General features: G+C 41.0%; 1 protein-coding gene across 1 annotated transcript in view; it reads right to left on the bottom strand.

Moving 5' to 3' along the window:
* col15a1b (collagen, type XV, alpha 1b) overlaps positions 1-17,519 on the bottom strand; it is a gene marked incomplete at its 5' end in the record, with an annotated part of 49,540 nt that extends 32,021 nt beyond the window's left edge. The window contains 2 exons of the mRNA XM_080034012.1: positions 17,227-17,291; positions 17,509-17,519. Of these exons, the coding sequence (XP_079890138.1) occupies positions 17,227-17,291; positions 17,509-17,519 (76 nt within the window). The remainder of the gene's footprint in view (positions 1-17,226; positions 17,292-17,508) is intronic.
* Between the last annotated feature and the right edge of the window lie 1,605 nt (positions 17,520-19,124).

Raw genomic sequence — 19,124 nt, 5'->3', positions numbered from 1 at the left:
AGTATGAGAGAAAAACAACCTTCTCTATTTTCCTTCACCTCCATCTTTCTGAAAACCTGTGCTCCACAACCCCAGTCTGATTTCTCCCCCCGTATGATGTCATAAGAGAGAAGCCTAAGCCCCATCCCCCAATTACAAACCCCTCTAGCACACCTGTGATAAGCACACCACCAGATCCCCCCAATTCTAACTGGCAGTTAGATTCAAACTGGCAGTTAGATTCAGGGCCAATCAGAGCAGAATGGGCTTTTTGGAAGGCGGGCCTTTAAAGCCCAGTTCAGACCAAAGATTCGCCTTGCAACTGCTTGCGACGAGACGGTTTTAGAACGTCGCGGGGGAGAAGTCGCAGCAGTGTGAACTGCCCGTTGCAGTGCGTCGCAAGCCGTTGCAAGGATTCCAGAAGATTCAACATGTCAAATCTCAAGGTCCAGTTTTAGAACGTTTCAGCCCGTCTCGTCGCAAGGAGTTGCGAGTTGCATCTTGTTGCAAGGCGAATCTTTGGTCTGAACTGGGCTTAAGAGACAGGCTCTAAAATGGAGTGTTTCAGACAGAGGCTTAAAACAGGAGATTTAACATTGGCAATGTGAGAAATATAAAGGTTTTTTTGGACACCATGAAAGCAGTTTCTAGTAGAACACTAAATTACAATTTCGAATCCGAAAATGAGCATAATATGTGACCTTTAAAAAACAAAAACAATGCGGAAATGTGATGAAATATGGCATTTCTGTTTGTTTCATATATATGTATTTGGGGAAGATTGAACCCCCTTCATCGCTCAACACAGATCTGATGTTTCCTCTACCTGTCTCCTAACACCATTGTGTTTTTCTGGTTGATTTTCTGTGTTTGGTTCATATTTCAATGTAACCCCTTACTTACAAAGGAGGAAGAAGATGTTGGCTCAAATTGTCAGACATGTTGCTGATTTTCCTCATAATTAAAATGTTGATTTTGTTCTGTCCCTCTAGTGGCCAAAACTGATTAAAAACAAGCTCACTTCCAACCAAATTGAGCACTAAAAAACTGCTTATTATTGCGACCATGCTATCGGCCTGAACAAACAGCTCCACCCATTGAATCCCCACCAGCACTCCAACCGTCATCCCCAGACCCATGCAAACATTTAGAGAAGCACAATACGACAGAACAGGCGTCTCTTTGTCATCTCTGACATGGGGCCTCACTCCCTCTCTCTCCCTGATCACTGAGCTGCAGCAAAGAGAAAGTCCTCACTTTATAAACGCTTCCATTCAACCTCTTGTATTTTAGACGTTTGATCTTCATTTCAGTCAGGTGTCAAAAGAGTATGAACTGTTTAGACATATTTCAAGCATTATTTCGCTACTAATAGTAGAGTTTAAGCATTTCAATTGAAATATATGTTCTAACAAAAACAATCTGAGCTTAGAAAATATGTGAAATTTCAGTTCAATGTATGATTGGTTCCAATCAGCATATATGGTTTTACAGATATCAAGAAATGTTGGTGAAGGCTATAGGCTTTAGGCTTATTCAGGGGTAGCTGCAGATTAGTGAACACCATCAAACTCCAGCTTAGCCATAATTACACTGATTTAAGAGGTAGTCGTCAGCATTCCTTAAGAGCACAGTGATAAGTGATTAGCTATTGTGTGAGTTAGTCTTCTTTCCTTTCATTTGCTAAATGGTGTGAACAAAGAAGTTGTTTCCTCCCTAATTTTAAAACTGACTGAAAAATAAAGGGAAGCCCACAACAAAAAGAAAAAAAGAGAGGCAAGAGGAAGGTAGGATAAGAGGTTGAAAAAAAACAATATTATAGTCATACTTATTGAAATCTTACTTAGATATGTTCACATATGCCCAAACATGAACATTACATAGCCTACATGAAAATAAGAATACATGGTTTATGAAACAGTCTTCTGCCTATCCTGTCAAGTATATGTCAAACAGAGATAACCATGAAAATAAATAAATATGTTTAGGCCAATATAATGTACCAAAATATTTTCTACCTCTGGTTCTGTTAAACTTACGATCAGTAAAATTAATATAAATGGTGAAATCATGAAACAGTATACCCTTTATTAAAGGTGACAGGTTGTGCTGATTTCAGGTTCAAAATATAATTTTCATGGTGTAATGTCAAAAAAAAAACCTTTATAATTCTCAAAGTGCCTTTGCTGAATTTCGTCTTTTCAGCATCCGTCTGAAACGCTCAGTTTTAAAGCCTGTCTCTTTAAGACCCACCTTCTAAAAAGCCCAGTCTCCTCTGAACCTTACTTCTGGTTTGAATCTAAGATGAGATACTCCATGGGTATCTGTGGCTGTCCTTACCACAGGTGGAGGTAGTGCTAAATTAGGTTGGTAAGGAGGGGCTTCAGGTAAATCTGAATGTGGGTTTTTGGTAATGACGTTTCATATTCCTCACTTGCTTTTTCTAAATCCTACGTGGCAAAAATAAAACCACCACAAAGTTGCTATCAGAGCATCTAACACCATCAGTGTATAACAACGCTGACTGCCGTTGACTTGCTGAGATCGGTTTGGTATTTTCTTAGTGTGAAAAAAAAGCTTGTTGACTGCAAACACATGGTTTCATCTGGAATTATCAGTTGAGGGGGGAAAAGTGGTGAGGGTCTCATTTGGAGCAGATGAAAGGTTTAAGATCTAGAAGGAGGGTGAGGGGGTAAACCCCCCAAGGGGAAGAAGCTTGATTAGTCATGGATTAGCCAGGGTTAAAGGGGTGTGGAATGGGGTGGGGTGGGGACAGGTTAAAGGGGGTCAGGAAGAGAGACAGGGGCCCAACCTGGCATGTCATACCAACACACACACACACACACACACACACACACACACACACACACACACACACACACACACACACACACACACACACACACACACACACACACACACACACACACACACAGCATCCTTGGTATGTACTGTATAATCATAGCCCCTTAACCTACCACAACCGATGACCCCTCTCAGGGTCGCATTAAGCTGGCTCCTTTCTCACAATAATGATTTAGCAATTACATGGGTTCATCTAAAGGCTATATTAATCTTTAAAGGTGTAGTCAGCGATTCTGGAGAACTCTTGAGAACAAAAAGTGTCAAAGTCACCCTTTTGTCAAAATCAGTGTTTAGCTCCTCACTATCCGCTTGAACCAGGCTGTTGTCTCTAAGCACAAGTGGCAATAGCAGAATATCAGGGGCACAGCAATAGATAGAGGTCACTGAGCCGTTACCAACTAAACTTGGACCACAGGCCGGATTTGAGGGTATATGAATCAATCAACTGATGTAAGGGTTAACACAATCTCCATCAAGCATTATGGTGTCAACCAATCACAAAAAGAAAGTTTCATGCACCATGACTGCTGAAAAGCCTACACATTCATATGAGCATTTTCAGACCCTCTTCATTCGATGGGCTATACGGTGACCCCATATTGGGCCTCTGGATTCCAGGAAGAGTAACAACCCCTCCACCCTTCACCTCTCTCACTTCCTCCTCTACCTAGCAACCGGCCCAACAATAAACTCTAATTGGTTTACTGTCACCGACAATCGCACTGGGACCCTATGAATTTATCCACACAATTAACAATTTGAGTGTTTTCAGGAGGGAGGAAGGGGAAATCACAGGACCACGTGACTTTAAGAATTCTTAATCAGTTTTACTAGATAACTGTTCTATGTCGGATTATTATGTTAAATATGTGTCATTTTTATCCCTGAAAAAGCAAGTCATGCAACACATACGGTTCCATGTCAGTATGTTCAAAATCAGCATTGTAGAGGCAATGAAAAAAGAAGCTGTAACACGTTCAATTTAGCAGCATGGTGGCACTACTTAGTGGTCATAATCAGTATTGCATGCAGGCCATCGCAAAGGATCAATCGGACCAAATAGCCAAACAAAACCAAATTAACTTAACTACAGCAGTGTTCTGGGGGGTACATGGACATCTAATGTTCAGAACAACAACAACATATATTTAAAAAACAATGAAGTAATCCTGTGCTAGAGCTCATAGGGCACTTATACAGGAAGGGCGTATAAACTGTGGGAGATGAAAGCAACAATGGTTAAGTACACTGTCCACTTGTTGTATTTCTGTAACAGTCTTCCTAACTGTCCAATGCAAAAATTATGCTCATGATGGTCAAAGCTGTCACACGAGAGTGTGTTTGTAAGTCCTACGTGTGGGTTTGAGTGTACAAGTTGATCTCCGCTGCCAATTAGAGCGAAAGAGGTTTTTGGCTCACTGGCCAGCTGGCTTGTTGTTCCAGAACAACACAACACAACTCATTTGTGAGGCACTACAGAACAGATGCTAACAATGTTTTTAATGTGTCTCTACTGAAATATTCAAATGTCAAAATATTCAAATGTAATTGTAAACAATTTAAGAATTATTTGCAAGTTGAAAACGAGTGTTTAATAAACGACAGCGTAGGCCATACGGTCGACAACAGCATTCGACTTTGGATGTTTATTACTGCTTCTGTCAAACATGTTGCCTTGTTTATCTTTTTCTGCTTGTGTGTGTGAGTGCACTTTTACCCATTTCCCAGTATGTTTGATTGACACATCCTTTTAACCAACCCCTGAAGCAGAAACATGCGTGGGCGGGCTGCAAAGGTCAACAGAGAGGACCTGTTCTCAGGTAATGGTACACCACGCACGCACACACCTCCAGACACATGCACACTGCGGCCACTAGGCCAGCAATCAATGAGGCCAGTGTTGCGAAGCTTGTTTTTCTCATGCACCCCCCTTCTTCCGCTCCATACGGCTTGTTTTCATTTCATATTTCTGGGCCATGTTCATGTCAGGAAATGTCGCAGTACATTTATGAGCTCCTATTGGAGGGACCGGGCCAAGAAAAAGGCTGTCCTGCCTGCTAAAAACTAACATTATCGTCATGTGGAGCGGTGAGTCAGTGATTCAACCGTTTGAGCCCCAGATAGGCATCAATAACAAAACCCAACAAAGCCAGTAAAACATTAACAAGTCATTTAGTCTAGTTGGAGGTGGTGCTTTAAAAAATAAAAATAAACTGCCACATATAAAAAAAATACTGCAAAGTGGATGTGATCTGTGATTCATGCTGAAAGAAAACCATGTCCACAATAATAAAAATCAATATGTGTAATCAAAGTTTGGCTCAATAAGCTTTTTCAAAAAAGTATACCAAATAGAAGGATCTTGTGGGTTTGGTTTAACAGGGAGATAATACTAAATATTAGAAACAATTGTGAATGGAGAATAGGATGGAAAATAAGTGTGATTTTAAATCACAGAATAACTGTTTCACATGACTATATATCTTTACAATGTTGTCACATAAAAGTCCAAATGGAGATCTGAGTCTTCCCAACTTCAACTTGTAATTTACCAATGCGTCACTGAGGGGCAGCAACACTGTCTAGCCGTGGCTCTGCTGTACACGGTTAAGGTTCACTGGTGATTGGAGGAGTGGGACCGGGGACCTGTCTGTCTGATCTAGTCCCCTTTGTGTCCAGGACAGCAGGTGGGAGATCAAAAAAATGCCTGGAATGTCTGCGATGACTTTAGGCACTTATGTATTGAGTACACCCAATAAAACCGGACTGCAGGGACATTTGACTTTCTATTAAAGCACTTTCTATTTAAGTACGCCTAGTAGACTTATTTGTGAAAAAACTATTTTTAAGCGTGGGAAAAGAGGGGGAGGACAGGGCCAAGAGAGGGATGATAGAGAAACAAAAATTATGCAGATGCAGTCAGGGGCTTTCTTTGAACAAGAAAAGAAAAGAAAATAGGAGAGGTAATACGAGGATACAAGAAAAAACTGGGAGTCAGAGAGGTTATCAGGAGGAGAGTTGGGCCCTAGGGCAGGATTAACCCCAAACAACTGACCTGCCCACACACATCCAAACATACCGGGACACACAAAAAGCCACCAAAAGACATGGATGTCTATGGAGCAAGACTTTGATATTGTACCCGATCTCTCTCCGTAGTCAGGGTCTTGTCTTGCATTGAGGAAACCCCCCTGCATTTGTGAATGTTTGTGTGTGTAAAGGCCAGGACACACCAGTCCGACTACCCGAAAATGGAGTCTGCCGATTCAGGCAGCTCCAGTCTTCCCGTAACGGCCAAAAAAGTGCAAAGAACACACCAAGTCGACTGCTGACTTTCCGTACGCTCTGCGCTTGCGCGGGACGTAATGTCTCCATAACAGCAGGCGGCGCTAATCTGTATTGTGGCCCGAAAAAATAGAATGGAAGCCGGAAATGATGGGACAGCTCTCTAGACCATAAACATAGATAGAAATACGTATTTATATTTATGGACCATAAAGAGCACCATTTTTAGCTGAGAGTGTCGAGCATGGTGTCGAGCAGTCAACAAGGGTTGATGCATGTGAGTACTCGCTGAACAAAACAAACAAACACGCCCTCATCCGGCATATCAGGAGGAAAGTATTACTGAACTATACCCTGTTTATCTTAACAATTAAATCAGTCTCAGACCTAGATTATGCGTCTGATGAAAGCCTGCATCACTGACATTAGGATGTATGTTTGGGTAGTGACTGTAGCCATCCAGCTAATCACATAAGAGAAGTCATGGGGCCAACATAACACAACCTTAGATAAAAAGATAGCTGACTAGACAAGTCAGGGATGTGGTGTTGGGTAAACTCTGTTTATATAACTTACAATATATTATCATTAAAGGATTCTAGCTTGTGGTAATAGGCCAATGCTGATGTTGTTGTGTTTACAGCATTTTCCACATTCTGAAATGGCCAAAGAAATCCATTGATACATGAATAAGTACATTTTGCTGACTAGGGGCCACAAGTGAAGATTCATGGAGTCAGCTAAGGACAATGGTTTGTTGAGATAAGCGCTAACGTTAGCCACCATAAGTAGCAAAACATCTGAGTGTATGGAACATTGCAAAATAATATGTTATCTCTCATGGTTTTAACTTTGTATTTGTAAAATGAAAAGTTTCCTATCTTCTTTCAAAAGTGACAGCCTCTCAGTGGCATGTGACTGCAGAACATGCTCCACACCGTGATATCTGATTGGTTTAAAAATGCTTTACCGCCCGCCCATCTGGTTACTAAGGTTATTAAGACAACCGCCGCCTGACTTAAAGCTACAGATGAACTTCTGACTTTGAGCACACGCAAGCGACCACATTACACACACACGCGCCCAGAGTCCGCTCAATGCCACACTGTAAGGCCTACACCATATTTTGGATGAAAGAATGCATTGTTTGGAGTTGTAGGGCGGCCAGAGGTGGACATCTGCAGAGAGACAGTTTCCATTACATCAAGTGTCCCCGGCTCTCACCCCCCCCCCTGCAATTCCCTCACTTCATCCCCTGAAATACACAATCATACAGACAGAAAGAGGTCATCCAGTGTGAAGTTTAGCCATGTTTTTGTTTGTGTGTTTTTTTTAATCCAAAATCCTGCTGAGATAAGAGAGACATCTGGACACAGAGCAGTGTGAAAAAGCTAGACAGGCATGCGAGTAGATTTAACTGATCACAACTATAACATTTGGTTGAATTGGTGCCTTGTCCTCTGATCATATTTTCAGAATCTCATTTTGCTGAAAAAAAACTGGAAGAACTACAGTATTTGTTTATGCATAAAGTATGTATTCAAGTCCACACGCAGTACGTACGGATAGCGTATCGTATTCCCTGATTTTGTTTTGAAGTTATTTAGACAACAATCATTCTGCAGAATCTCTGACTCCACCTTTTAATCAATTTCTCCAAATACTATGTGGTGTCATAGATACAAGCTGCTGGACTATTTACATCTGCTTAGGTCATGATTATGCATGTATATAGTACAGGGCATTGAATGTGACACTCAGTGTGTGTGTGTGTGTGTGTGTGTGTGTGTGTGTGTGTGTGTGTGTGTGTGTGTGTGTGTGTGTGTGTGTGTGGATGTGTCTGTGGGTGCCTGTGTTTGCTCAGCTGCAAGTGTCGTTCTCAGAGCAAACAACCTCCTCAGAGCTTCTCGCGTCGGCTCATCTCCTCCTCCAATACGAATGTTAATGAAGCACAAGCTGAGGCACAGTAATGGAGAATTCATTAACACATGCGAGACCCTTTTCAAAGTGCCCATCATTGTGTAAGGTGTCATTCCCACACAGCTACCTTCAGTTGGTCCGAAATAAAAACAAAACAAAAGACTTCATAGCACTCTTGAGGAGTTTAGTAGAACGTTCTGTAAGCAGAGTGAATTCCCGCAGGGTCAATGATGTCATTCTTGTTTTTAGGATGTGTAAGACATTGTGCATTGTCAAAGACATTTGCTTGTGAACTTCCCTGGGGAATGAAAGACAACCTTCAGTAAAAATGTGACAGGAAAATATTATCTCATGGACTGGCCACTGGCAGAGAACCATCTGCTAGACATCCACCCACCGAGGTCGCACCATGACATCCACTTTTGTTTTCTGAGGTGCAGAAGTGAGATGCTGTGCAGTGCAGTGATAGTCGTCCATTGGATCTGTGGAGGCCTTTATTTTGAGGGCCAGTGCAAGTGGAGAAGTTAACAGGTGTACATGTAGAACAAAATGTGTGTCTTATTTGTAAGATAGCGATCAGGTCTTTCATTAATATGTGCGTCAGGCTATTCATTCACCAAAAGCTTAGTTTTTACAATTGGTCCGTCTTAACATTTCCTCTCTAAAGGCCAGGACACACCGGCCCGATAATCGCCGTCGTAGAGTCGGGAGGGCTCGGAGACACGAATCTGTTTGGTGTGTGCCGTGAAATCGGTCGACGTTGATGTCGTCGGGCTTCGTTTGACAGTCTTTCAGTTGGAGCAATTTGATTTGTGGAGGGCTAGCGAATCAGTGAAGCCCGGAAGTGAGGTGGGTAGCACAAACAGCTAACAACAGTTAGCCATCGTTTTAATATGTTTGTTTGTTTCGTTCAGCGAGTACTCACATGCTTCAACCCTTGTTGACTGCTCGACACCATGCTCGACACTCTCTGCTAAAAATGGTGCTCTTTATGGTCCATAAATATAAATACGTATTTATATCTATGTTTATGGTCTAGAGAGCCGTCCCATCATTTCCGGCTTCCGTATTTTTTCGGGCCACAATACAGATTAGCGCCGCCTGCTGTTATGGAGCCATTACGTCCCGCGCAAGCGCAGAGCGTACGGAAAGGCAACAGTCGGTTTGGTGTGTTCTTTGCACTTTTTCGGCCGCGACGGGAAGACTGGAGCTCCCTGAATCGGCAGTCACCATTTTCGGGTAGTCGGACTGGTGTGTTCTGGCCTTAAGACCTTAAATTGATCTAAGAAAACGTTTTCAACATATTTTAGTGTTAAATCAGGCCAAGTTCATGCTGTGATAATTTAATCATAGGTGTAAAAACATTGAAGGGACTTAATCAATACATAAAAGGCTTCCAATCTGCACTTACATTGCCCACAGAAAGAAGGAGTGTGCCATCAAGGAGTGTTGCAAACAGCAATGTGTTTTATTTATTTTCTTTTCAGTTGTAAACTGAAATAGAGATAGATTTTTTTGAGGAACACTGTACAGGCTCTGACATCCCCGTGAGGTGGTTTTGCTGCACAATCCAGTTTACTTCCATGTCATATCTAGTCAAACTTAACCTGAGATTTGAACATATCCATTAATGCTTCACAACATCTTTCTCACTAAATGGTTTCACCCCTATGGCCAGGTTGTTGAGATGAAGACTTAAAAGCTGTCACTAAAGAGTAGCACCTCCACTCAGCCTGAGGGGAGGACAAAGGCTAAAGTGGGGGAGAGGGACTGGAGCTGCCACGTCTAATCCAAAGGTAAATAAGAAGAAAGGAGCAGCTGTGACACTCAATGTCAAAACGCAGAACCTGAGGAAGAGCCGATGGGCAGAAAGGGCTTCCATAGAAATATATCAGTTTTCAAGAAAGGAAAATAATATGGACTTAAAGGTGGAGTCAACGATTCACTTGTTGTCAAAATCACTTTTTTGTCAGAATAAGTGAATATATAGTGAAAGAAAATCTGGTGTATACACAGCCCAGGCGCTATACAGGGGTATGTATACAGAGGGTGCATTGTTTTGTTGACAAAAAGTGATTTCGACAACAAGCATTCTTCAGAATCGCTGACTCCACCTTTAAGCTTTGAGCCCCAAAGAAAATGTGTAAACACTGTTTGAATCAATGAAAAGCGATGATATTATGCGCTGCGTTCTAACATATAAATTTGCCCTTACAGGGAGATAGTGTTGGTGTGTTTGTGCAGTACTCTCCATCCACAAACAGCCAAATGGCCATAATTTCAGTGGCCAAATATGCAAAGGCTTACCTGAGGATCAACACACACACAGACCAACAGTGTACTTTGAACCTTTCCCTTTAAACGAGGGCAGTAACCTCTAAGTGAGAAAGTGAACATGATGTCGTAGCCTACAGACATCCTCTAATGGGACAGTATAAGATTGGCAGGTTGCCGCTAGGTAGTTGGTAGTGTGAATTCCCTTGATTATCGTTGCTTTTAAATTTTGAACTTCCATAAGGGATATATACTGTAAATGACTCGTGTCAACATGAGCAATGCTGGACTTTCCTAAAACGACAATGAACTAGAAACAATTGGTTAACTGGGTTAAGTCATCAACTTTAAAGGTCACATATTATGCTCATTTTAAGGTTCAACATTTTAATGTGGGTCTCTACCAGAAACTGTTTTCATGGTGCAGTGTCCAAAACACCATTTAAAGTGCCATTGCTAAATCTCCTCTTTAGAGCCTCTGTCTAAAACGCTCAGTTTTAGAGTCTGTCTCTTTAAGCCCAGCCTTCCAAAAAAGCCCAGTCTGCTCTGATCGGCCCTGAATCTAACTAAGTTTGGTTGGGTGGGCGTGGCTTCTCCCCCTATGACGTCATCAGGTTTTCAGAAAGATGGAGGTGGAGAAAAAGAGAGACGGTTGTTTTTTCTCATACTTTTTTTTCTTTTGGATCTAAAGACACACTGGGGACCCATATTAATGTTGTAAATCATGAAAAAGTGCATTATGCATAATTGGTGACCTTTAATCGGAAACGCTTATAATTATAGATTCAGAATTCAGAAATCAATAGGGCTCCAAGATCTGACACCGAAAGAGAAAAGGATTAATTTATGAATCGAGAAAATAATCGACAAATAAAAATCATAACGATAATCCAATAAGTTGCAGCCCTAAATGAAACGCCCAAATGTTCGACAGTGCACCTATTAACCAAGACTTAAAAAGTTTTACTCTGTAATGTATGTCAATATCTCCAATAACTGCCATAAAGATACGCTCCTCGAATAAATGAAGTTTTTTAGATTGGCCTCGCTTCGTAAAAAGACTTTCTTTGTATCTTTGCTTCCCCCCCCCCCAAAGCATTGATAGCTCAGAACACATACAATGACAATGATTCATGGTCAAACTTTTTAGACTGTGACCATGGAAACGGTGTACCCAAACAACAACAAGAGAAAACTAGTGTCATTTCAATGTTTCTGAAAACCATTACATTACAGTAGGCATATAAGCTCTGTAAATCTGTCCTAAAAAATCATCAATTTAAAAAATGCTTCTAATATTATTGCAGTAGTTCCACCCCCACTTTAATTTTAACTGCTTTTTCCCTCCTCATTTTCAACCCAAGCACAGTCTCTTTTCCTGTACGTGGTAATGGGAACCGAGGTTGGAGAACTACATCATCTCAGTGGGCATCACATCATGGAAAAAAGACCAGGAAATGTTCAACGGAAAGTCGTAAGACCCTATAAGAAAAAGCCATTCTTATTTTCAACGTTTTTCAACCGTCTGAGGTTTTTCCCTGTTTAAAATCCCATAGGGCCGACCATTACACACATACACACACACTCACACACACACACATATTCAGCAATGACACCTTTTTACAGTTGGCCCATTGTGCCCAACTGTGTTCAAATCAAAGTCACACTGGCTCCATGAGAACATTCCAGACAGGACACCGCTGCCGTGAGAGCTTTCAGTTCTCCTTATAATACTGAAGACATTTAGGTAGGGGGCTTTTTCATACTGCTCTTTGACATGCTCGCTTGCCAGGACACATAATAACACTCAATGCAGAAGGTCAGGAGTTTTATTCTAGTAAGAATTTACACCAAATAAAGCAATTGGTAGCAATGACTGTAAGGCACACACAGGTACAACTGAAAAACACATGGCAGGGGGCAACTGACAATAAATAAAATAGAGACAATCAAATCTCTACTACATGTAACAGGAATTTGTGGATTCTTTATTTGCCGCTCAGACATGTTTTAATAATTAGTCGAATAGTAATATATTTTTGTTTTTATTTTGGTCGCTAGTGATACATTTTCGATTTCACGTCACTTCCTGAGTGCCTTGGTGATTCTGGCGGGAATGTAGGGGCCAGAAGGAATCAAAATAGTATTAAGAGAAGAAGTCTAGTCACAGTCAAACATTTTTGACTGAGACTTTAAAGTGTTTTAAATTGACAATCTTACATATTACAGCTTTAATATAAACTTATTTTCTGGAGGCCAGTATTGTTCATAGCGCAAATATTTAACAAGTGATGGAATCAAAACATGGTTGTTATTGTGGATCGTAACCATAATATGTCTGAGAATGTCACCAGTAAAGTAAAGTGACTGCAGTTTTACTGTACAGACAGAAACTTCCCAGCCAAAGCAGACTCCATACTGGGCTCACCTCACAATCATTTATATTGGCTAAACATGGAATCCTTTCAGAGCTACTCAACCAACGGTAAATGGAAAGTGAAGGTTCCTGGAGGCAGGAATAAGAGTGTTTTTGGGGGTACAGGGGAAAAAGTCTGGAGTGTGGAAAACAGTAAAATATCTATTTTCAGATGTAGCTTTAGTGCGTCAGAGAATTATAATAAAGACCCTCTATGAAACTTTCCTCACTAAATGGACTAAGTCTCAAATTTAAAAAAAATTGAGAGACGCTAGCCTATGCAAAAAGAGTCAGCAACTGCGTACCTATGTCTGGCTACAAAACCAAATTGCCAACCGGGGACAATTAAAGTTGAAATTTGAAGTTGGGATTTGAACAAAAATCTACTTTAGCCAATTTTAGTACCTACAAATGTGTATAGACTATGGATACCTTGGAGGAAGCTAGGCCAAAAGTGTTCGGCAATATCCACATATAATGATGCTTTGACCAACTCAATGAAGGCATGTTCTGAATGCCACATTTGAGTGTGGCACTTTAGAGCAACTATTAACACTTTTCATGTAACAACATGAAGGAAACACTACGTCCTGCCCAGGCACTGAGTATAGCATTTGGACATAACTCTTGAAGTGCGGAAAAGTTTCTTATGGGCATAAGGGATACTGGACTGACTAAAACATTCTGTATGTTCAGTGTGAACTAACAGAAAACACCACTGTATGTTTAATGGTGGAGTCAGAGATTCTGGAGAATGGCATGCTGTCAAAATCACGATCCGCTACCTGTATGTGCTATGTGTGCCCGCTGAAAATAAATCCAGTGTTAATACACAGCCTAGGCTCTGTAAACATGCATTATGCTAGCTACCGTGGGTCCCCTTTGTTTACATACCCTCTGTTTACAAACCTGTTCACAGAGCTGAGGCTGGGCGTGTTGTGCACACAGAGAAAGTCAAATTGATTTTGACAACAAGCTTTCTCTAGAATCGCTGACTCAATCTTTAAGTGAGAGAATAAATATTATTTCACACATGTAGTTCCAACTATCAAACGCCAACAGGTTGGGGCGCTTGTGGTGTAGTGTTTAGAGCCCCCCCCCCCCCCCCCCCCCCATGAAGGCTCAGTCCTCAGAAGAAGCAGATCACAGGTTCGAATCCGGCCCGGGTTGTTCCCTGCCCCATTTCTTCTCTGTCTCTCCAAATTGTCTAATAAAGCATACAAATGCCACAAAAAAAAAATCTTAGAAAAAGAAAGAAAACACCAACAGGTTATCTAAATGCTGGCGATTAAAAACTGATATTAATCCATATTTTTTCTTTTCTTTCAGTTTAAGTATACTGACTGACAGAAAACACTCATTCTGATATTAAAAGCTGGCTGCAGGATTTGAAGCGCTCCTATCTTAGTCACAAGATAGTCTGTAACCACCAAGCCTGTGGCCGTTCACAACGTGCTGAGCTTTGATCACATGTGTATAAATTATTAATAATTCTCACATAACATCTCAAATGTTTCCGTGTGAGACCACATGAACGTAGGCTACGGAAACCCTGCATTAGTCATTCCCTTAACTTTCTGTTAATATCCGTAATAGGAGCTATTGTCGCCGAAGTCGCCCACCCATATTCCTACACATGCTGACATTAACCTGGCATGGGGACAAGCGTCTTCTCAGCACGCCACATCAAAGCCCAGTGTGAAGCAGTCCACACTGTCCGCTCTGATTTTTCTCAAACACACAGACAGCAAGTGCAGTGCAGAGGAAACCCTTTGCACAATTACTTAACACTAAACACATATCTCACCCTGGTGTTGCGTTTGCCACTACCAGCTACACACACATGCACACACACACACACACACACACACACACACACACACACACACACACACACACACACACACACACACACACACACACACACACACACACACACACACACACACACACACACACATGCACACACACAAACAAGATTCAGAAGGCAGAGGAAGCCCTGTCTATTGCCACACAAACAAACAAACAAACACACTATCCCACCTCCTACTGTTCTGTATAAGAGAAGCCTCACTGCAGGGAATAACTTAAGGTTACCCCCAGCTGCAGACAGCCTGGGGTGTGAAAATGGAAATGAAAGGGGGACTGACCCACATTATGCGTCTCGTAATGGATATGTGAGGGATTCATTTAGGTCTACTAAAACTTAACCTCAAGGCTTATCATTGACTTAATTGTAAGTGCTTGAATAATGTGTATAAGATGACTGGAGAAGTGAGTTGGGTATGTGAATGTAGTCATCTAAGTCCAATAACTTGAATGAATCTTCAGTTTAAGTGCGTGGCATTTTGTGTTTCTCAAAATGTTTGCACCTCATCCCACAAATATTCACAATCACTTAGTAGCAACAAAGATATGGGAAATGAATGAGACACGATGCTACACTGTTGTTATGCCTGTACAGCTTTTTCCATTTTCACACGGCAAATACGCAGGTTGCTATGATAACAGTGGCAGATTTTTGCTGTATGGAATTATTCGTGAATTTTGTCAGCAAACAAAAATATCGGCTCCAAGATTTCACACAGAGGAAGAAAGAAGCAGGATTCACATTTCTGGCCAGCGCCAGTTAATACTGTTAACTTAAATTACAATTTTAGCTAAGCTAACAGATTGTATTAACTAGCTATTTAGGCTAACATTATAGCTTAATGTTTTAAGCTGAGCAGTTTTTTGTAGCAAGAACCCCCTAAAGACAATACAAAACTATTGCTCTGACTATTGCTCTGTTAAGGCCAAGTCCCAGCTTTATGAATTCTGTATAATGAATCAACTTCATAATCACGACCTACATCATACATGATGAATGAATAGGTTGTATATTCTTTTTAATGAAACTGTATGCTAATTGTTTTGACGTTGTTTTTCACTTTTCCATGGCTTCTACTCTCCGTACATCTGTAATTTGGACAGAATCTAATCACAGCCTGCAGAATAGCTTTGACTGTGTTATGCTGTGTGCTGTGCCCATTCAATCGCATAAAACAGCTATAACATGCATTTTAAGGCCTTAGTCTAATGACTCCATATGATAACCACATATGACTTCATCATTAAATTGAATTCAAGTATTCAAGTATTTTTAATTTAGCTTGCTCAAATTGGATAATTTACTGGCCCCTACCATAATACATGGGCAGTTAGAAACACTAACACTGCCATACAAAAAAACATAAAAATACAAATCACTTTAAGATGTATGATGATCAGATACTTAGGGGCACTTTACACGGCCACGCAAAACGGTGCATACGCAGAAAAATTTCTGCGGTTGCACTATATCATTTACAGGAAAACAGCAAACGCAAACGCAAACGCAGGCATGAACCGCAGATTTTTGAGATCACCTCCGAGGGAGGATTTTTTGGAAAACTTAACGGTTTTGGTTTCCTGTAAACACTGAAACCATTTCCCCTGATAACGCTGACGTCACGGCTCCACCCTCACACATGCGCATTGCGTTTGGATATAAATAGGCATGCGCCGTCTTTGTAGGTCCACGTGCGCCAGTTGGAAAACAACAACAACAATGGCGGATCACCGAGCTGTATTCGTTGTGCTCATGGACGTTGTGCTGTTGCTGATGCATTTGTTATCGTACCACCAATCGCTCCTACAAGCAAATAGGGAAAGAGTTGTGCTCTGCCTGTTTTTCTAGCTAAATAAACGTGTGTCACTTCTATATGCCAGGGACACGGCTCTACATTAAAAAAACACAATCAGCGTGCAGCGGTTAAGTTAGGCTACTGTTCAACAAAAGGAGCATTAAGGCTACGGCTTCACAGTAAAAGCATTTCACTGGCTAAACATTCATAGCATTTCGCTGGACACACGTGAGTTGACTTTTATTTTGAAGTACGCCTAACAGGAAAATATCCGCTCACGAAGCCCCTTCACTATCAGCAAGTCTGCTGTTTTTCCGAGTTCAATGCGGTGAAATAAGAGGACAGAAAGCTTGTCTTTTACAATATTTGTAACCCCAAGCTTACACCAACCGCTTTATGAACGTTAGTGGCATTAATTTTCGGTTACAGTAAGGTTTTATGCATCAAATTGTACCGGAAGAGCTATCTACTAGGCTGTGTCACCGCTGACTATTGGCTTGGCATGGCTGCTACTTCAGCGATTTCGGTCCGTTTCCTCTGAAAACTTTGTGTACGGGTGAAGATGTCAGATAAATTGTGTCTGAACGGGTTTTTTTTTTTTAAACCAAAAACGGGAAAACTCACGTTTTCACCGTGTAAAGTGCCCCTTAATTGTCTTCCATAGTCATAACATGTTCTACGTCATCATCATGAAGAATACCTCCACCTCACTCCTGTAATAATAACATATACAATATAGCACATTCTGGGTTAAGGGCCATTATCCTATATTCTCCTCTCAAGGATCCATCCCAGCTGTGTGTGTCTTTACAAGCTCCTTACCTTCTATAACCTGCAGGGCAGTGGCCAGCCAGCACAGCAGGACAAGATGAAGGGCCACAGACCACCTGAGGAGACACATCAGTCACACAATATAGCCTATAAGTAGCGTTTGGTAAACTTTTTGTGGGTAGACTTCAATGATTGCACATTTAAGACATGTTGCTATATACATCCAATATCTCCTCTGACATGACACCAATGTGAAGAAATCAAATGTTTTGGTTGAGTCCCTTACAATCAACATGTAGTAAAAAATTAAAAGGTCATATTTAATTGACTTACCTGTAAAACATTTTAGTGCGTAAAAAAGGAAAAAAAAGTCCAGGTTGGGAAGTGAACTCCAAGTGCATGTGTGTGATGGAATTCCGGCAAAACTCTGTGGTCCCTCTGCCTCACTGTGTAGACCTGAAGTCACACTACTGCTCTCTCTCTCTCTCTCTCTCTCTCTCTCTCTCTCTCTCTCTCTCTCTCTCTCTCACTCTCTCTCTCTCTCTCTCTCTCTGTCAGTACAAAGCCCCTCTCAGTTCAGAGTGACTCTCAGACCCACGGAGTTAGGAAATTTGACTCCCTAGAAGGAAAAACTCCCCCCTCACTCGCTCAGTGGACCCTCTCTCCTAACATGCCCCTTGAGGTCACAAGTAATGCTCTACGTACCTTTATGGCCATCGATTACATTGAATATATCAATAATATGTTGATGTCTTCTTGATTGCATCTGGAATCCTGGAGAATCCAAAATTCCATCATAATACAAAAGCTGGAAGGTTCCTCAAAATGTGTTAATGAATCAATCAAATAAAGAAATGTTAGAATTAACAGTCGGATATGATGCTAATTTTCAGGTTAAATTTTTTAATTTGGGTTTCTTATAGAAACAGTTGTCATGGTGTATGCCCTTTATATTTCTCACAGTGTCATTGCTAAATCTCCTCTTTTCGTTCTCTGTCTGAAATGCTCAGTTTTAGCAGCCTTTCTCTTTAAGCCCCGCCTTTCTAAAAAGCCCAGTCTTCTCTGATTGGCCCTGAACCTAACTGCTGGAATGAATATAAATGTCAGTTAGATTCAGAGGTATCTGGTGGTTTGCTTATCAAAGGTGGAGGTAGTGCCAAGTTAGGTTTGTAATGGGGAGTTTGGTTTACCACTTATGTTGTCATATAGGTTTTTTGAACATAGGTTCTCAGAAAAGTGGAGGTGGAGAAAAAGAAGGAAGGTTGTTTTTTCTCATACTTATATTTTATATTTAAAGATTCCTATTCCTGCTGCATTTGAGTATGTTGCATTTTACTACTGTGGCTGTTAAAGGTTGAGCACATTGTTAACTCCTTAATATCTTGTTGGATAGTTTAATCAAAAGAAACTGATCCTTTATTCTATAGTATCAATATGTTTGTAGCCGTCGCTCTCCTGTGAGAACATTGTATCTCTAAAAAGGGTAAAACTTTTCATGAGCTCAGAAAAAACAGCCCAGTTATCAGCATCGTGACAATGCATTTTCCAGCTGGAGCTTTTAATAGTTCATCTACGTAGCTTAAGAAGGAGGAGAACTTTCTCGACTCATAAAGGAACACTTCATCCTTCAGTTTATCAGCAAAGTTCAAATTCAAAAGCACCATATTTGGAAACACATGCAATGGTATAAAAACATTGTTATCTGAAAAAATTACGAGCTAAAAAAAAGCTTAGTTGAGGGTATTTTCAATGTTTATCTCTGACCGTTATAGTCACATCATGATACTTCCACACTGATCATTCTGATCACACACTCTTTTTTAAAATGCAAAACCCACGAGTCAATCAAATGTACCTGAATGGTAGTGACAGGCTGCAGGCTTAAATAATCATTCAATCATAAATTGGGGGTTATGCAAGTTGAGCCCTGCGTTCAACAGCGAGCAGAT

Source organism: Ammodytes marinus (genome assembly GCF_949987685.1).
Source record: "Ammodytes marinus genome assembly, chromosome: 9".
NCBI classification, from domain to species: domain Eukaryota; kingdom Metazoa; phylum Chordata; class Actinopteri; order Uranoscopiformes; family Ammodytidae; genus Ammodytes; species Ammodytes marinus.
The sequence above is the reverse complement of the archived record's forward strand: the minus strand, read 5'-3'. Positions and strand labels throughout refer to the sequence as shown.